At 40.1% G+C, this 21,087-nt stretch overlaps 1 protein-coding gene across 1 annotated transcript in view; it reads left to right on the forward strand.

The window, feature by feature from the left end:
* The window catches only part of PLA2R1 (phospholipase A2 receptor 1), a 73,082-nt gene extending 52,237 nt beyond the window's left edge, over window positions 1-20,845 (forward strand). Inside the window, exons 21-30 of the mRNA XM_063116489.1 lie at window positions 1,237-1,354; window positions 4,795-4,925; window positions 6,460-6,604; window positions 9,607-9,845; window positions 12,243-12,411; window positions 13,565-13,705; window positions 17,167-17,283; window positions 18,325-18,501; window positions 20,300-20,332; window positions 20,445-20,845. Of these exons, the coding sequence (XP_062972559.1) occupies window positions 1,237-1,354; window positions 4,795-4,925; window positions 6,460-6,604; window positions 9,607-9,845; window positions 12,243-12,411; window positions 13,565-13,705; window positions 17,167-17,283; window positions 18,325-18,501; window positions 20,300-20,332; window positions 20,445-20,662 (1,488 nt within the window). The 3' untranslated portion in view covers window positions 20,663-20,845. The remainder of the gene's footprint in view (window positions 1-1,236; window positions 1,355-4,794; window positions 4,926-6,459; window positions 6,605-9,606; window positions 9,846-12,242; window positions 12,412-13,564; window positions 13,706-17,166; window positions 17,284-18,324; window positions 18,502-20,299; window positions 20,333-20,444) is intronic.
* Window positions 20,846-21,087: the final 242 nt, after the last annotated feature.

Here is a 21,087-nt window from a genome sequence, read left to right on the forward strand (position 1 = left end):
GTTAGAGAGCGAACAACCAATCTACCATTCTCAGGGCGGCTTAGAGTGTCATCAGACAAGCGTTTTATAGCACACTCATTACAGATCACTCACGGATGTTCGTGGGTCCTTTTCACAATGCCTCCTGCCCGTCTCCCACTCCTTTCTGTGCATTTTTCCATCACAAAAAAACCCTGGAAAATTCCATTGTGGGGACTGTAACGAAACTTGCCGCCATTTCCTGCTGTGTACAGGAGAATCAATGTGGTAAAAACTCCTACCGAACAGGCCACGTGGTCACTGCTGGCTTCCTCTTTCTTCCCTGTGTGAAGAAAGAGGAAGCTGTTCATCCCTGTTGTGGGACAGAAGCAGGAGGCAAAGCTACGGGAGGGAAATGCGTTCCCCCCATGATCCTCTTAATGTATGAAAACCCGTAGGGTTGGTAGGGGAATTAGAATCCTTCCTCCCTGCCTTAATTCTCCTCCCCTGATGGTCTTCACATAGCAGCTGCTGATGGTTTTCCCCTGGAGAACTGCTTCCCTGGGCATTGCTGCTCATCAGTCCACTTTTTTAATCCCTTTTATGGTTTTCGTTTTCCAAGCATGCTTAATCCTCCCTTATATTTACAAAACTGTGGCTTTCTCTTAATACCATCCTAGTCACCTTTATTCCCACCCACCCCAGTAACATGCTTAAGTGTGTGGTCTGTACTTGTTTCCATGTCCTTTCTTAACTCACTCCTTAATTCTTTCTAAACTTACTCTAGTCCAGTCATGCAACTAAAATCCTATCTGGCTGATTCAGGGCCAAAATACAAGTGAGGTTAAATGCATCTTTACATTTAATGTGCAATGAGGAGGGGGGTTTAATGCAAATTTCATCTGCTTGGATGAGGTGGAGAGTTGATAAATATTGGGATTGCAGCAAGTGTGGAGTTGGAATTTAACCCTTTCTTCCTTTGCTGTGTTCCTGGGGGGAAATTCTCCTCTGAAGTGAGTATTTCTTATGTTGGAAAATCCTATACAACATATTATTCTATGCTCATGAAAGATAAACTTCTACAAGATAAACTTGTAGCCCACTCTTAATTTAGATTGTCAGTACTTTTTAGAATTCAGGCCCATGAACAAATATTTTTCCTTGTTATATACTGTATGTAATGAAAATATTGTTCTGAGTCTTCATTAGGTTTCTTTTTGTGATCACAAGCCTCGTCCTAAAATTTCCAGTTAAATAACTATTTCCTTCTGTGAACAGTGCTTTCTAGTGCAGATTTCAAAAGATCCAAAATACCTGAAAAGCTGGCATTCTGCGCAGACATTTTGCAATAGCCATGATGGATCACTTGCTTCAATCGAAAATGAAGTTGAACAAGGTACAACCATTATACAAGTTTGTAAATATGCTGTAAAGATATTCTCTTTTGAATGTTTTAATTTATGAACTGAATCACAGGCATAATCAACAGATAACCAAGATACTTTGAATAAAACCAAGGGTGAGGTTTCATAGTGTTGAAGGCTCCATAGCTATTTCAGAAGCATTGGTTTACAGCAAAAGTGAAAGGGTCCTAAATAAGATTCTCTCAACTCTTAATTGAGGGGTTTTCTATTATGCATCTCTACATTGCAGAAGATATCCGTTGGACTTGATCTGCCCATATAAGACTAGAATTGCATAAATTTATTTATTTATTTAGAATATTTATACACCGCTCTGCATTGAAAAATTTCGGAGCGGTGTACAAGATAAAATGTAAATAAAAACAGAATAAAACAGTTAAAACAAATTTTAAAAGAAGCAAAAACAGATTCAAGGCTGCATATTAAGGAAAGGCTTCTTGGAATAAAGTTGTTTTCAGGAGGCGCCGAAAGGAGTACAAGGTTGGAGCCTGCCTGACCTCCAGAGGCAGGGAATTTCACAGGAGGGGCGCCACCATAATTAATTAATTAATTATAATTATAATTAATTAATAAATGTAATTAATAATCAGACAAAAAAACCTAGATTCAAATGTATGCAGCTTTCTACTATGGCTGTAAAATAATATTGTTCAACATTTAGCTAGAGTCAAAGATCTTCTCTTTCAGATGTACTTTGATTTTTAATGACAGACAAAATAAAATGTATTATCTCTAAGAAAGTAATGTTTTCAAAAGAATTGTATCTTCTCATCTCACATACAAGAGGTAAAGTCCCACCTCTGGGGACTGGAAAGCAGGGCTAACCCCATTTTGTAGAAGATGGGACCTGCCTTTGATACTTACTTGTCTTCCTGCCTAGGACAATGAGGTTTCTGATGAAGACTTTAATAGCTCTGCAAATAAAGGTTTCAGACAATATCAAAACAGCAGCAGAAAGACAAGCAGGGGGCACTTAATTCCTTCAACACTTACTCTAAGCCTGATAAGAATACAAAATCTGGAATACAAGATGTGTCTTAGGTGGACACCTTTTCAAATGCTCCCCTGTTATTGCACAGAGTGGCAAACCTCTCACCCTAGGTTAAGTCAGGAGCCATTCAAGCAGGGCAGGATCTACACTACTGCTTTAAAGCGCTTTAAAGCACTTTATAACAGTTTTGGCAACTGTTGGGGCCCAGGACACACTGCATATACAGTTTTAAAAACGTTTTCAAAGTGCTTTAAAGCGCTTTAAAAGCAGTAGTGTAGATCCCCCCCTCACAGCCTTGCATTTTGGAGGAAAGCATTCTGATTACACTAACTTCTTTCAGTTCCCCTGTATTTCTCTGGGAGACCCACTCTATGTCACATATGGGCTCTGCGGCTTCAGACAAAGAAGAAAGGAAATAGAGGAAGAGATGAAGCACAGCCTTATGCAACTATAAGAAAGTTTTCTTTTCCACTAGAGCATGTCCCAAGTTGCTAGATAAGGCTGTAGTCAAGCTCCAACTGAGCACATTGTCCCTAGGGCCATGTCCCAGCACTATACTCCAAACCTTCCAAGCCCACAAGAGTAGACTATACCTTTCCATCTGCTTAGTCTACTGGCAGTTTTATTCCTTTCCCTGCATCTTTTGAAGCCCTGTTCATAAAAGAATTGGGGGAGCAGTCATATCTAAATCCTGCCACATTTACCTTCAAAAGGTTTTATTCTTTATCCAAAGATGTAACAACTGACCTGAAAATGCCTAAGGTTGACCATCCCATAGCTCAGACTTCCCCAATGTGATGCCTTCTAGAGCCTTTGGACTACATCTTCCATTATGCCCAGATATCATGACCAGTGGCCAGGGATGTAGTCCAATCATATCACATCAAAGGCTATCTTGCTATGAGTTCTGACAAGATGCTGTTAGGCCAGAATGGGCTTGTTCAGATGACATGCTAAGCCATGATTAGGCCGCTAACCCTTTTACGGCTAATAGTTAGTGAGTGTCTTTAAATCATGGTTATGTAGCCACCACGGTTAGGAATGGTTCACGTGACATGTTAACTCATGGTTCACACAACACGGTAAGCCATAATGTTTATCTCAAAAATGCTTAACCACCATGGTTTAGCAGGTCATCTGAACAGGGTCAATGACTGCAAAGCTGCAGTAGACCACTGCAAGTAAGCTTCATCCATATTTGCCAGAGCCAACATCATCTGAGCAAATTAATTGTCCTGCATGTCAGACCTCCTCAGATGGCTAAAAGATGGCCATGTGATCTACTGTGGCCTTTATCAATTTATGGATCAAGGTCAGTTCCCACCTCCCACAGGAAAAGGCTTTAGCCCTGCTTTCCATTCTCAGCACATTGGTTCTAACCTGATGTTGAATAATCTTCTGTCTATGAGAAGAGCAGAAAATACACCAGGTAAGAATTACACTTTTCAAAATTCTGTGATAACCAGTCCAGTGCTTTACTAGGTAAGGTGTGAGATCTGAATCCCATGGTTTTCAGTCAATCTCATATTTTGCTTTTAGAGGTGAAATGCCCATACAATCAGAGCATTCTTCAGCCTAAAAGAAAGGACCCAGAGAGCATAAGAGAGTGATACAGAGTCTACGCAGTGTTACTTCTGGACTCAGCAACTTGTGGCCCTCCAGATGCTTTGATCTGTTAACTCCCATCATCTCTCACCATTGGCCATGTTATCTAAGGGCTTAATGAGATTTGTCGGCCAAAACATCTGGGCCCACCCCAGGGGAGTAAACCCCGTATGTAACCATGTATAGAATCACAACCTTCACCCCACTCACATTTTGTCTGGGAGGGAAAAGGAGGAGAAGCCAGAGCAAACAACTTTGCAAAGAGAGTGTCCTTCTCCCAGGTCCTCAGCAGTTGCAGTTAGGCTTCACAAGGAAGCCGTTTGTCATTTGGGTTGCTGTCAGAGCAAACGACTTTGCAAACATAGTGGACTAGTGGAGGACCAAACTAGAATGGAAGACACAAAAGCAGCTTCTCTTTTGCCTTCCAAGAAAAGCATGAGGTGGGTGGTCACAATTCTATGAAGTGGTATATATGAGTCATCTCCAGATATTTCAGTGGTTCTTAGCATCTGAGTAAACATGCATAGATCAGGATGTAAGCCTCTATTGTAGCATGGACAAGAGGCAGATGAGCCCAGAGGGAAGAGAAGACAGAATTTCCCAGCCAAAACATTGGCAGACAGGACATGATGTTTTGGGATTTCCAACTGGCTGCATCAGCAGACTCACTTCTGTAACGCCTTCAGTAGAAATTAACTTTTTTGTCTTTTTTGGTTGTTGTTTTTAATGAGTTAACCAATGCTATAGCAATTCTCGAATGGTTTTATATATCTATCTACAGGTGATTTATTTCTAAATTATGGTTTACTTCTCTAGCTTTCATCACAATGAACTTGTTTGGTCATAAATCTAATGTGTGGATTGGTCTGCAGAGTAATGATGATGAGAAATGGGTTAATGGTCAGGGAGTGGAATATTCCAACTGGTTTCCAGGAGAAGTGATGCAGGCAAGTCTTTAAGTAGTTTTATGATGAGTCTTGTTTGCCTGGGTTTTGTTTTGATTTGTTTTTAACATTGGCTCTTTTTTGCTATAGGGGGGCATTTCTTTTCTATAACTGGGGAGTCAATTTTCTTAAAATTTGTGAGTCAAGGGTGGGGCTAGTGGATTTCATTAAGAGCCCTCCTTCAGCCATAATTAAAGCAGTGTAGAGTGTGATCCCTCCACCTTTTATAGTCACTTTGAAAACATCCTTTCATGAAACTTTTTAATTTCATATTTAAATACTGGAATATCTGCTGCTCTCCCTAAAAGGTCAACATCTTCTCTTTCCTCTCTAGTTGATGTTCAAGGCTGTGGCTTATGTAGCCAAAACAGGACCACCAATGCACACAAAAGTTTAGTGATGTGGATTTGGGGGGGGGGATTAATTGGAAAATTGTCCTATGCTAATTATGCTAATTGGCATAGGAAAGTTTGCATCAAAAAAATTCAGTGTGCATCAGAAAACCACTAGAGATTGTTCTAAATTTGCATGTTTATTTACCTGTATTTAGTGACAACAAAGCTAAGAAAGTATCCCATGTTGGGTTTTTTTGTCCTAATAATTTTTTGTCCAAGAATTTGACTTGAAATACTTGAAGAAAAACATTAAAGCACATTTTATCTGATTTCAATGTTATATTATGTAGAAATTTTTACCGGAAGATTTGCAAAAAATTAATTACCATAGCAATTACATCCCTTACTAAATGTAACCAAAAAAAAAGTTAACAAGACTGCTAACACACTAATTCAGCCTTCCCAAACCTGGTGCCCTCCACGTAATTCCCAGCAACTTCCAATCAGCATGACTGGCTGGGGATTCTGGAAGTTGTGGTCAGACACATCTGAAGGGCACCTGAGTGGGGAAGTAGGACATGCTAATTAATTTTAGCCGTAATTAAAGAACGGTGCATTATATGCTGACAGCCATTCATCTGTTTCAACAGAGTTCAGCTCTCTCCCACTGAGATTGCTGGGACATCTTTAGTTTCACTGTCACTACTTTCATATTGAGTGGCATATATGTATTTCAGTGATATCTATACATTCCTTCACATACTTGCTGGGGATAATCACCTGAAAAGCTTTTATCACAACTTTGAAGCTGCCAAACCTGCCTAATATTGTGTTTTCAATTGGCATCCATTCATTGATACTAATAAACTTATGACAAAGTTTGCAAAGGTATACAAATATGTTTAGATAGAAGAAATAGTAAGGGGAGGGGAAACTCAAACTGTTCAGGGAGGACTGAGTGTGTTTAGTGACCACAGAATAGTGCCTGACTGTTGCTGGGTGAAACAAAAAAACTGGAGGGGGGGAGTGAGAATGGAAGAGAGCACTCCACACTGCAACATTTTGTTGCAAGTCATATTTACCTTCTATGTATATTTACCTTCTATATATTTTATCTGATGACAATTTTTATTAATAATGGCTTTAAAAGGCCCTGTATATTGCTTCTCATAGTGATTTCCACTATAATGTATTAATTTCAGACTCGCCATAATTACAGTGCTGATAAACAAGAAAAAGCTCCACAGTGTACTTTGATATTAAATAATCCTAGTTTCAGTTTGATGGGGAAATGGTACCTAGAAAACTGTGAAAAAAGTTATGGGTTTATCTGTCAGAAAGCTCAAGGTAAAGAATTTTTTGCTTTCTTCTACACACATGCTAAGCTTTATCATCTTTCTGATGTGTTAATGTTGTATGATCCATTCAGCAAACTTTCCTAGGCCCAAAACTCTGCAGGGTTTCGGAGAGCAAGAGGTATTCCACTTGAACAGCTGTACTTCATTCTCTTCAATTCCAGTTTGGAAGGCTTCACATGCCCTACTTATTGCATGCACAGAATCCTCCCTTAAAGCTCCATCACACCGGGCAGGGTGGGTGGGAAACAGCTCCCTACCGTCGCTTCTCTGCCTGTATTTTCGTTCCTTAGTTACTTCCTCTTTCAAAAGAGGAAGTACACAATGAGCACGAGGCCCATTGAGTTCACTGTTCTAATGGCGCTGCTTCTCCTGCACACAGCAGGAAAGAGCAGCGATTCCATGTTTAAAAATACATCGGACTTAATGAGGGGGTTTTTGACACAAAAGGAAGGCCAGAAGGCATGCAGGAGGCAGACGACATCTTGTGAGGGACCTGAGCAAACTCCGTGAGTGCCCAGTAATGAGCGTGCAATAAAACGCTCATCGGATGGAGCTGTTACATAATTATTTATTATTGCATTTATATCCCACCTTCCATTGTGGAACTCAAAGTGGCAACATGTGGTTCCCAGGTGGTCTCCCCTTCCAGCACTGTCCAGCCCCAGACCTGTTTAGCTTCAGCAAGGTGGCTGCCTCACATGACTTCAGACAATGTCTTGGGACATATGGAGCATTTCTACATAAGGCTTTTACATTCTAATCCTCACTCCTGGTGCAATATATGTATGTTAGCAGAATCCCATGGAAATTATTTTTGTAATCTATACCAATATAATCTTCATTTGAAGAGCAGTGCAAAGATACGTGGGAATGCATAAACTAATGGCAGAGATAGTTTCCTAAGCATACATAGTAGTATTTGGAGAAATGTTCCATACAGCATGAAACATATGTTTTTATAAACATTTATATTCCATTCTTTTTCCATGAAAGAGTGGAATGAAGAAAACATTCCACTCCTTCATGGAAAAGAAATTGTGAATTGTGAGCACTTAATGTTCAGAGTGGGCGATGTGGTTGGTGCTGCTTTCTCTTTCTTTCCCTGTGTAAAGAGACTGTCGCTATTGTGGGACAGCAGCAGGAGGCCATAGCGACGGTAGGGAAACATGAAAATCCACCTGTTTGATGAGACTCAGTGTGTGGGATTTATTTATTAGTTATTTAGCACCAATGGTGTGCCCAATATTGCACAGAACACATAATTAATGTGTCCTCTACCCATAGTGCTTATAACCGTGGTTATCAGTTGAGGAAAGGCTAAAATGGAGGAGAATGGGATGGGGCCCCACCCATCATACAAAGTAGACTGCTAGCCAGTCTCTTTGCACATTCTCCTCTCACCTTTGTATTGCCTACTGGGGTGGAGTTACTTTTCAAGGGAACAGATTTAGCCTGGGGCTTCCAAGTGCTGATCTCTAGTTTACAGGTAAGGTTGGATGCACAGGGCTTACATTCTAAACAAATAAGGGTTAATAGGTCTGCCCAATATAGATCCTCTTCTTTTTCCTTATATACCTTTTTAACCTTAGTTTTCCCTGTTCTGTTTGCAATGACTTGTTATAAAGAAAAGACAAGCAAAAACTATTTTAAGATACCATCTGAGTCATAAGTTGCTGTGTGAGTTAAGTTTACTAAAGTAATTTAGGTCATTTAACAAATAATCACACCTATTATTGCAAGGCAAGCATGGCCTACATTCATATCTCTCTCAAGTCTCTTCCTTTGAAATGAAACACTACAGACGTCACTTCTAGTGGGAGCTTTGGCACAATGCAGTCCTACCGCTAAGAATGGTGATTAAGCTTTTTGTGCTTTCTGTCTCCTGAGACTACCTCAAGCTTCATCATATGAGCTTTCTTTCCTTTCTCATTGATCTTTGTACAGTAGCTGGCAACCTAGACCAAAGCTAACGCTTGCCCTTTTTTGGTTACCAGTAGTAATGCCCCATAGGAGAGAGATAGTCATAGCATTTCATTGCCTAGAAAATTGTACTTTTGGAGCTTTCTCCTACCAGAAAAATACAAGCTTTTTGTTATGATAGTCTATTTAAAAACAAAGCATAAGATTAACTTTTGGACCCAGGTTCTCAAGAGTACTTACAGCCTGTTCTGTGCTATTCTGGGGGTGGAGTGTATACTGTATTTAAGAGTGCTACTGTCAGTGCAAAAGCATAAGTCTGGGGTGGGGAACATGTGGCCCAACATGTTGTTGGCCTACAGTTCCCATCACCCAGTGTTGGCTGGAGAAGATGGGAGTTGTAGTCAAACAACATCTGAAAGGCCACACCTCTGCAATAACTGACTTCATTGTGCTACAATCCATTTCTGGTTCAAATCTATTTATGCTGCCATTGAGGATGTTTTAGAAGATTACTCTGATCCTCGTGATGCCACATAAGGGCACTTAAAGGGAGGGGCAGAAATGGAGCCTTTTGCAGCCTGATGACATTTGAGCCTTTAGAATCAAAGGAAAGCCTTTGTGCTTCTGGGTGGATTTTTTAACAATAAATGCACAGGAGTAGGGATGCCACTTTCGAAGAACAGAATTAAAAAATTTAATGTTTAAATAGCTGTACTGTTTTTTAGGTTTTCAAGTTCCTAATGCGGAATCAATAATAATAATAATAATAATAATAATAATAATAATAATAATAATAATAGGCCTTTATCATTCCTGTTTAGTTCTTCCTTTGGCTGAACTTTGAACCAATAGTGTAATAGTTTTACTTACAGTAGTATGCCTACACCTTTGTTTTCTGTTGTGTTTACTAGACTAATATAGTAGTTGGTACTTCTATTACTTTCAGAAACATCTGTACCTGTTCCAAAAGTTTTAATTTCTGAACCATGTATGCTAAACTGGACATATTTTTTAATGTTTTTTCAAGTGCCTTCTGATTCCCCCCCCCCTCAAATTTTCTTCTTGCCACAGATACATCCAGACGTGTGATAGACCCTTCAGTGATGTTTCCAGTACCAAATACTTTAGAATATGCAAACAGGACATATACATTAATCAGTGGCAATATGTCTTGGTACACGGCTTTAAAAACTTGCAAAGAAAAAGGGACTGAATTGGTCAGCATTACAGACCACTATCACCAAGCCTTCCTCACTGTAATTATAAATCGACTGGACTATGCTCACTGGATTGGATTCTCCACTTCAGATGTAGGTATTTAAAATCTTTGTCTATTTGGTACAATTTAGCAAGTGCACTTAAATATAGTCAAGAACTCAATTAGAGTTCAACCCTTTCTGAATTGAAGCAATTGAAATGAATGTCAGGACAGAAGAGTGCACAATGAAGATGTCAATCCAGGCAATATAACTAGATCATATAGCTAGTAGGAATTCAAAATTATGGGTTGGATACAAAGTTTTTACTACACCCACTGGAACATCCCTGAATATTCCCAGTGGTGGAAAGGCAGGGGGGGCAGTTTTTGCCAATTTGCCCCTTTCTCTGTAGTCCCCAATGCCACTTCTCCCTTGTTCCTTTCCTTCAACTCTCCAGAGAAATAAGGAACTGCACACCAGTGGAAGAACCAACAGAGATCACCTACTCCATTCAGCCAGTGGAAATGCTCCTCCAGATACAAAGTCTCCTGCTGGTGGAAATAGATCTTCCATCCATATTGGATCCAGCCCAATATCTATATTCACAAGCCTCACTCACTTACTCACTCACTCGAATATCAAAGTTATAGTATTTCCCAATGAGCCAGAGTCCTGAAATGTGGTACATGTTTAGTCCAAGACACACCCAGTTTACCTGAAAAATCTGAAATAGGACATTTGTATGCTTCACCCTCAAATTTGGGGACTCAAAAGAGTTCTCCCAAATGGCAAAGAACACCTAGGAAGTTGAAATTAGGCATACATCAGAAAAGACTTCTCCCTAGAAATGGGTGGGTACAAGGTGCATTCCCCAAATGCTTGAAGTATTCCAGGTACGCATGTATCTCAAGGCACACTGATTATTAGAAAAGTGTGAAAACAGAATGTCTTTGCACCTAGCAGACAAAACTTGGGACATAAAGTTTATCTCAGTGGTGGACAGTATTCTAGCACAGAGCAAGCAAAACTGCACAGTAGGTGGGTAGTTTGGCTGTGGGAATTCTATATGCTGCCATTGCAGGGAATGGAAGAAGGATGTCCAGTAACAGCCAGAAATGTGGATCAAACAGTACCAAATGTTCTTAAAGCAAGCTGTATTGGGGCTCTACTCTGTGATGCTGGAATCTCTGCTACATGTAGAAAACATATGAAGGAAAAGACTCCTTTTCAGTTACCTTGTACCCCATGGGCACAGACAAGGAGGTACAGTTGAAATGAGCTCAGATTTCAGAGGGGCTGTTGGGGTTTGGATACCCAAAATGGTGGGAACTGACTACCAGGCTGAAAAGATCATGTTAACAGCCCTACTTAACCCTTCAGTCTATTGCCCTTGATTCAGCATTTCCTGCATCCTTGGATGTCACTATTTTGTGAGTTTATCCAGTTCCACCAGCAGCAGCCTATGGCGTGGAGCAAGGCCAGGGAGACCCAATATGTATGTGGTGCTCCATTACAGGGGGACTGCTCCAAGATATTACAACAAGAACGAGGACAATATTTACAGGGATGCCATTTTGGACCGAACCCCTATTGCTAGTGTAGAATGTCGCCTAGCTCTAAATAAGTGTAGGAAATTTTCCTGGGAAAAGTGGGTAACTTCTGTCGTGTGAGGATGCTGCTCTGATATTGTGCCTCTGAGTCATATAGCTTTTCACAACTTCTGATATTTTCTTTGTTTAGAGGAGTTGACATTTTGTCCTTCTACTGTAATCACAGCACTCAGGGCAACTTACAGTAACACTAAAAAATAGCAGTCAAAAATTAACAGTATAGTTAAATAACAACAACAAAATAAATAAGTAAAACAGACACATATAGCAGATAAAAACAATTTTAAAAAAACAACAGTACAGGGAGCCTAACCATTAAAAGCCCTCAATTTGGCAGGTTAGCTGCCTGTCAGAATGGAAATGTTTGGGTTAGATGGTAGAAGGCAAGGAAAGATGGGCCCATGCAGACGTCCTAAGGTAGTGAGTTCCATAATCAAGGTGTAGCCATAGAGGCCTTCTCTCATGGCCCAGCTGTTCCTTGGCCACTGCTGGAACACCAAGAAGAGCTTTGTTAGCACATCTGATGAAGTGGACAGACAAATGACCAGTATAAGATGAAGGCACATGTGGATTGAAAAGGGTTGTAGCTCAGTGGTAGAGCACATGCTTTTAATGCAAAAGATTCTATCCCTGGTGTTTCCAGGGAGATCTGGAAAAGAGTCCTGTCTGAAACTGGTAACTTGCAGCCAACTACATGAACAGCAGCCTCATATGTTCCTAATAGTGATGTGACTTATTAAAGGGTTGGGGAAAATAGCTTAGAGGGGATTTCTCCACTATTGGTTTCGGATCCTAACATGGAAGAAAGAGGCTGTATCTTTGTAAGAAAGGGTAACAATCACAAATTTAAAAAATACTTAATGAACTGCAAGAGCTAATCAAATACTTCTTTTGACAGAATGGTCTTAACTTTGAGTGGTCAGATGGTACCAAGCCTTTTCTTACATTCTGGACAGATGAGGAATCACAAACTTCAGGAAACTGTGTTTACATTGATATAAGTGGACGCTGGAGAAGTACTGACTGTGAGACACTTTTGAATGGAGCAATTTGCCACAACTCACCCAGTAAGTCGGTTGTTAGTTTTAAACAGTAAAACCCTCCTGGCAATTAGGCCATTCTAACCTTTGAGTATCTTTTTAAATGCAGAAATTTAAATTATGAAAATGCCTTGTTCAAACACTCCATGATATGATATATTTCACCTATGGTACAAATACTCAAAATGTATTTATAACATATCTGCCTAAGGAAAGAAGATAACTATCTCCAAATACAAATGAGAAGTAGAAGCCTCCAAATACAAATGATATAGCATTGGCCACCAACTAAGACATCTTTAAAAAGGGATTAGACAAATTAATAGAGGTTAAGGCTATCAATGTGCATCATCACACAGAGGAAAATCGTTTCCTTACCGTCACTTCTCTGCCTGCGTGTTTGTCCCTCATTACTTCCTGTTTTGAAAGAGGAAGTAAACAACTTGTATGTGGCCCACTCAGTGGGCCGTTTTGATCCTGCTGCTTCTCCTGCACACAGCAGGAGATAGCGGCAACTTCTGTCTTTAAAATTAAGTCGGACTTACTGGGGTGTGGTTTTTTTGTGGCATAAAGAAGGCTAGAAGGGGCCGGAGGTGCGCGGGAGGCAGACGATGCCATGAGAGGAACCTGCGAAAATCCGTGCATGCTCAGCAACAAGCGTGCAATGAACCGCTCATGTGATGGAGCTAAATGACTACTAGTCATGATGGCTATATATTACCTGCTGTACCTGAGGCACCACGTCTCTATGTACCACTTGGCGGACAACGTGAGTGGGAGGACTCAAGTCCTACTTGGAGGTTTCCCACAGGCAGCTGGTTGGCCACTTGGAGAACAGAATCAGGCCTTTGATCTGAACCAGCACAGCTCTTGTTACGTTCTTATGTTAAGTGCAGCTTGTTTGCTTATTATCACTCTCTATTTTTTTGGCCTGGGGGTGAGCAAATAAAACGAAAATGCTGCAGTGATGACTAGTAAGTGCTCTTATGTGGGACCCCAGCATGCTGTAAGGTTCTTGAGGGAAGTTCCATGAGTAAAACATTCACATGATGAGAATTGCCCCACTCCTCCCAGATTTTGTTAATCTCTCTAAGGAATAGGATAGACGAATTCCTTCTCTGTAATTGTAGCACTGACATTCATATGATGTAGTAGTCTCAAATTATTTCTTCTGTTACAGAGAGCAAACCGATGGAATATAAAGGATTGTGTGATGAAAAAAAAGTCCCTTGGATAAAATTTGAAAGCAATTGCTACAGTTTTTCCACAGTTCTAGAAAACTTGAACTTTCAGGAAGCATTTGACTTTTGCAAAAAGGAAGGTAAACCATTGATAATTGTACAATGCAAAAATTGGCAAAGGCCATACATTTGTTTAATTGGCGTTGTTCTTTTCCAGGTTTAAGAATAGTTAATAGAAAAAATGAATATGTTTTTGATGTTGTTGAACGTATTGGATGCAGTCCAGAGAAAGCTGGAGGCACTTTACACATGGTTATACATTATTAATTTCCAGTACCCTGAAGTTTTTGTTTTGTTTTTTAAATCAAAATGCACTGGCAATTTATATGTATCAGTAATTATCATTTCTGGATACCAGTTTGAAGTTTTGCCCCTTGCCTTGCTTTTTGCCCCTTCTTTTGCTTCCCCCCCCCCCTAACTTCCACTTCAGGGTACAAGGCGGGTGAGCATCCAAGATAAACACAAAAAGACAGAAAAGTCTCAGGATGCTACGAACAAATTTATTGTAGAAAAGCCTGATGCATTTCAGCCTCTTTCTTTTTTTTAGGCCTTCTTCCAAGGGCTGAAACAATACATATATAAAATACGAATGAGGCAACACACAACTTAAAAAAAATACGATTAGAAAAGCACATTGCAAGCATGGCCTGTGCATGCTCGTAACATAGCCTTCAGCACATCCCATCTAGTCACCAGTTTATAAACACAAGACAATCTGTTGTAACAATGTCTGCAGAAATTATTTACAAGTGTGTCTGTAATATTTTAGCTGTTTTATATTATTTAAATATATGCACAGGCCTTACTTGTAATGTGCCCCATGAACTATTTATATTTAGTATTGAAATTGTTTTATTGTTTACAAGTATGCACAGGCTATGCTTGCAATTACTTTTCTAATTGTATATTTTTTGGTTCCGTGTTATTTATTCATGTTTATATATGTATTTTTACAGCTCCTTGAAAAGGCCTAATAAAAAGCAAGAAGCTGAGTGCTGCCCCATCTGTTCTAAACCTTGGATTATTGGGACTTTTCTGGAAGAAATTTGTTTATAGCCTCCTGAGACTTTTCTCTTTTTGTGTTTTTCCTTCCACTTCACACATGACATATTTTATTCTATACAGAAATAGTCTTCCTAAAGGAAAATGTGTGTACTATCACTTTGGTCAGTGCAGCATGGGTGTTTATTTTGCTTCAAGAGCATTGATTTGGATCCTCCCCAATAACCCAACATTAGAACAGATGAGGCGGCACTTTGCAGTTTCACCTTTTATGATGCTGAGTACTTGCAGGGAATAATTTCAGACTTATTTGAATAGGTTCTGAGCGCTAGGGATGTAAATTGATCTCTCCTTTGTATATGATCTTAGAGAAACTTAAAGCAGGTCCTGTTTGGGTTAGTACTGGCAGTTTCCCTGCAGCAGGTCAAAATTGGTAGTCTGAGACTAGGGGCATCGCTAGACAGGGTGATATCCTGGGGATCATCCTGGGATCGTTCCTGTGCATCCACATGGCACACAGGGGATCCCAGGAGCAGAGACGGATGATCCCTGCATTTCTCCAGGATATGGCCCTATACATTTTTCACAGTTTTTCCCGCAGTCCCAGGATGATCCCGAGACCGCAGGAGAATGTGGCCAGCCATCCCGATATAGTCCTGGCTCCTCGTGAGTAACCACGAAGACCTGGGAACTGGGCCCAGGGCACGTTGCTCTGCAAGCGCTCCATGCCCATTGGGGGGGAGCGGGGTCAGGTGGTTTTTTTTAATAAAAAAACCCCACTTAGCTTTGCACTGGAGAGGTAGTGCGCTCTAGCTCCTGTTTCTTTAAAAAAAAATGGCGGGCCAACATCTTCTTCCTCCTGGGACATCATGTGCCATGTGTAGATGAGGGGGACGATCTCACGATCATCATTTTGCAAGATCATCCCCCTTCACCCCCCTCATCTAGCTATGCCCTAGGATTTCCAGTGCTTGAGCAAGATGCAGCAGCAGGCAACCTGGGGGCTATCTTTTCCCGACTTTTTCAAATCGCAAGGAAGGTCTGCAGTGGCTGCGTAGCTGCGCTTGTATTGTCTAACCAATATGGCGCAGATCCACAGTCACTACGGAGCTTTCCCCGCACATAGACAGCTGCCCAGTGCCGACCAGATATTTTGGACTACAAATCCTGTCAGTAGTCAGAGATTAAATTAGTTGCACTCCAAAACATCAGGTTCTCTACCCCAATTGTTTCATTCCACCCTTACTTCAAGGATCTCAGATTAGCATAGTTCCCTCCCCATCCCAGTTTTATTTTATCCTCACAGCAACTATATATGAAAAATTAGACTGAGATTATTGACCAGCACAGAGTCACACAGTAAGTTTCATGACCATTTTAGAAATCTGGTATCCATTATCTTAGTACAACATATTATCTACTAGGGCTGTGCAAGCCTCGGCGTCAGATCACACCAGTAGGCAGGCAATTGTGCCGGCGAGTGGGTGATTATGCTGGCAGCAGTGGCAATGCCACGAGTGCCCGCCATTCCTGTGCAGCCTTCCCAGGCCGTTCATGCTGGGAGTTGTAGGCTGTTCTGCCTTTACAGAGTCCCAGGCCTGTGCTTTAAAATAGCGGTTCCATCATAAAATGCCTGCCGAAGCCTCAGATTTCACAGACCTTCTATCTACTGCGTCATGTTGGCTCTCTTGAACAGATATAACAGCATGCTTTCTCTTTAGATTTCCATATAGCCTTGCTCATCTAAACCCTATAAATATTTAGCTGGAACTTACCTGGCATTGTTCCCCGACCCAAGGATATGCCTGTGTTGTTGAGTAATGATGCCCAGATCAGGATTTATTTCTTTGGATATTTATAGCCTGTCCTTCAATGAATTATCAGGGTGGTTTACATAGTCCCAAAATACAAAAACATATAAAATAGATGTATTTATGTATTTATTCAATATATTGCCAGGGCAGTTTACAAAAAGTAATTAAAACATAAGTACAAAAAAAAAAGTAATCTAAAAGCCACAATGTTATGAAAGCATCACATGTTTGATGTTTGTTGTATGTGGACCATTCTGTTTAAATTTTAAGTGTACTCATTTGTTTTAAGATTAAAAATATTTTCTACTAACAATATGATTTTATTTTAAAAAGCATAGTTATATCAAAATTTGATATATTGTTTTTACCAGTTTCCTTAAACTTATTTTGCTTTCAGGTCTGTTTTTGGTTTGAGATAACACTCTTTTTTACACTTATGAAAGCATCACAAATCAGTCAACAAGATGAAAATTGAATCTGGTGCCAAAAGGACAATGAAATAGGACAAGGCATACCTTTATGAGGGGAATATTCCACAACAGAGGATCATTCCACAACAATAGATAGAAAGAATATGAGAGCAATGTGTAGGACTCAGATGGAGTTGGGACAGATAATCTTTTCCTCCTTAAAGCAAATCATAAGTAACCCTAAATATAAAACCTTGAATGAAGTGTACCTTATCTTCTGAACATAATTGCAGATTGATGTGTATTCAACCTCAGGTTCTAATCTTCTGACTATTAAAGATGAAGATGAAAATGCTTTTCTTCTGGAACAACTATATTCTTTTGGGTCCTTGGTTGAAATGATTTGGTTGAATATCAAGTTTCTTACTGATAGTAAGTAAAGGAAGGGGGGAAATGGATCAACAACATCTGTACATCTAGCCTAAAGGGAATATGCACGTACCTCAAAGATAGACAACTTGAGGTTCTTCAAATGTTTTGCCTTACAACTCTCGTTGATCCTCACCATTGGCTATGCTGGCTAGAGCAGATGACCGTTGTCCATCCTGATGTACTTTCTTTTGAGGACAAGTTCGGTCCACTGGTTAATATATAGGTTGTAATCTCTAATATATCTCACTCTACCACAGCAGTGGGTAACTTGTATGGCCCTCAAGGCCACATGAAGTCTGGGGTGGGCAACTCGGGGCCACTCACACACATGCACACCCTGCTGGGAGAGGGACAAGATTTAAGTTCCACAAACAAATGTATATAAACACATGCATAGCCTTCCCTTACCCCAACTCTCTCTCTCTCTCTCTCTCTCTCTCAGACACACACACACACACTCCCCGTGTAGTCACACTGTCCCCACACAGTCTCTCTGTCTCTCCCTCTCTCTCTCTCTCCTTCCCCCTCTCTCACACATACACACCTCCCCTCCATGAGGTGGATCAGGATTTTAAACAATTTTGTTTTGTTTGTTTGTTGTTGAGTTTATATCCCACTCTATCCCAAAGATTCTGAGTGGCTTACCCAGGATATAAAATTTTACATTAAAAAAGTGAGATGAAATTCTCCCCAAAATTGAATTTTGATTAATATGCCGTTAACAACTCTAAAATATGCACAAATACCTGCTCTGCCCCCTGTGGCAGGGACACAGCTTGCACTTATTATGCATGATCAAGCTTGGAGGTGACAGGTGCTAGATGAATTGTCCCCTTGCCCCAGGACCACTCCGTTTATGAAGATGAGCCAATTGAAATCTGGCATTTTGCTCATAGATGTTGCTTAAAAAACTGACATGGATTTTCAGTTCTGACATAAGCAAATGCCTGGGAAGGAAAATGGCAACTAGAATTTTATGATCTTGTTGATGCATTCTGGATTATATGGGCTGTATAACGATTTCAATATTTTTGCCCATAGATAATACAGTGGTATGGTTTGATGGCTCCCCCATTCATTATTCAAACTGGGACATTAAAGAACTTGAAATGGGTCAGATGAAAGGAAATGTTTGCATTGGTTTGAGGACCATAGATGGAATCTGGCAATTATCTCCCTGCCAAGAAAAAAAAGGATTTGTATGTAAAAACAAAATAGGTATGCATCTATGTTAAAAAAAAATGTATAACTAGTTTCTTCTCTATAGTACTCCTACTTATCTTTCTATAATCATATTCAGTTAATTGCTTTATTCCTGTCATAGTTATTGGTCAGAGTGATGGTGATCACGGCTTTCCCTTTAAATATTTTGTAAACCACCCAGAGAGCTTCGGCTATGGGGCAGTATATAAATTTAATAAATAAATAAATAATATTTAACCCATGGTGTGCAGGTTGCCTTAGAGCACCAGTAGTATTGCAAATTTTGCAGTTCATTATCAGACATTTTCAATTGTAGAAAACTCATAGCAAAAAACTCATATATTTTTTTAGAAAGTGAAAGCAAATTTTCAGTTTTTTAAGGTATAATTCTGTCTCTTTCTATAACACATTTTCCGCAAAAGGAATGAAGTTTAATATACTTTCTAGGGCAGGAGTTGGCAACATACTGCCCTCCAAATTTTGGACTACAACTCCCATAAACCCCAGCCAACATGGCTAATGGTCAGAGATTTGGGGAAAACATTTGGAGGGCACTAGGTTGTTATCACTTCATGTTGATGAAAAGCAGTTCTGTTGATGGCAATATTTCCATTGGTTCAGCAGTGGCTTCAGAGTCCCACATCCTTCCTTATGAAACTTCTATTTCAAGATGAAGAAAATGATACTTAATAGTCTAATGTGAGAAATAGCCTGTTATACTATGCTGAACACCAGAACCTTCATTTCATAGTGACCTTAATTAGATCTCACTAAGATTTTCTTTATAAATGAAATGAAATCTAAGAGATCTCCTGCTATTGCAGGTGCTTTGAGTCATTATTTGACAGTTACCAAAACAACCCAGCCCTAAAACCAGGATCCTTTTCTTCTCAGCTTGCCTTGCCTGATCTTTCTTTCGCATGTCAGCATTTTTTTCTGGCTGCCATACTAGACCACTGAAAGCTGTCTGACAGGCTGCTTAGTCATTTCTGTTGCTCCTGTGAATCTGCAATCCGAGCCAGCATGGTAGCCTGCAATACAAATAGAGCAATGCAAATACTCTATTTGTACTGGAAGTTCTTGGAGGCTGCCTTGATGGTGCCATGTTGACACCGCATTCCCCCTGAACCCTGTGGTTTCACTCTTGCGGGGTGGCACTGGATAATCTGCACACCAGGAGAGAGCATGGGGTTTCCACCAGTTATCTGGGTACTGGAACCGCTCCCCCCCACACACACTCATCCTGGCTTCCAGCGACCAATCAGAGGTCGCCTTCAGCCAGGGAACGCCTCCACAGTGAAGCTGGAGCAAGATTAGATGGTGGAAGGGCGATATTCACCTCACTCTAGCCAAAAAAGTCAGGGTAAATTCCCGACTTTTTTTATTCGCATCTTTGTGGAAAAGCCCTGCGGTGGCTGCAAGATGGTGGCTGCATCGTATAACCAATGCAGCACCACTGCACAACCACTGCGGGACTTTTAAAGTGTATGGACAGCGCCTTGGTCTATCATTAATGATGTAAGAACTCTGCACAATAAGGGTTACAAATCAAAAGCCCTTTTGTTGGTAGAAGAATGGAGGATATATTAATGGCAAAACTTCCTTAAACTGGACCATTTTGGGTTAAGGCGTTGATACTACTGCCTAGCCAAATCTGTGTGGATCTTGAATTCTTCTGAAAAGATAAATTTAGTAAATGTGGAACTTGTCTTGTGGGATACCATCTTCTCTGTATTGAAGCAACTATTTATGTAAAAACATATTTGTGCACTGTTCAATCATTCAGAATTGTTAATTCTGGATTACTTTTCAGATTATCATGAGATTACAATACAGCCAGCGAGAGGTATGTTTCATAACAGGTTTGCTATATTTTAATCAAATAAATTGAATTTAAAATGTGTGGTGTTATTTAAGTTGCTACCAAGGGTTTCTGTTTTTCTCCTCTTCTTTTCCAGTATCGTACCGAAGAGTTATCGTGCTGGTGGTATTACCCACATTGGTGATAGCTGCCAGTGCTATATCTACTTGTTTGTGGTGCTTGCACAGACCCAATCATCTCTTTAGAAGATTGCTGTGGTTCAGAAATGCCTGTCCTGCTGAATCGAACTCTGAAGTTCCTGCCATTGAAGAAAGCATCCTTATTTCTAACCTGGAGAGAGATGATGACCTTTAACGGTGCCGTAATAAGGATCAAGAGCAAATTCATTTAATACACCTGCCATTGTTGCCATTTTTAAAATAAAAACTCTTCAATCTTTTATTTCATTTCATGAACTGATTGCAGCTTAAGATCCGGTCACCGTTTGTTTCATTCATCCAATTTTAAAACTAATGATTTAGAATGGAATAATCTTGTAGCAACCTCACCATGTAATGTTTGTTGCCAGGCATGGACTGAAATGTTTGGGAGCAACTGTATGTTTAGAAGCAGATTGGATACTCTTAGTATTTACTGTCCAGTGAACTCAATAATCAAGCACAAGATTTCTTTAGGAAGCTACATTTTAGGGATGGTGTCTCAGGGAATATGGCTGACCATGATGCTTATAAGCAAGGTGGCGTCTTAATTTCTTCGTAATGAATAAAAGTATCTCATTT

Source organism: Elgaria multicarinata, chromosome 2 (assembly GCF_023053635.1).
Source record: "Elgaria multicarinata webbii isolate HBS135686 ecotype San Diego chromosome 2, rElgMul1.1.pri, whole genome shotgun sequence".
In the NCBI taxonomy this organism is placed as follows: domain Eukaryota; kingdom Metazoa; phylum Chordata; class Lepidosauria; order Squamata; family Anguidae; genus Elgaria; species Elgaria multicarinata.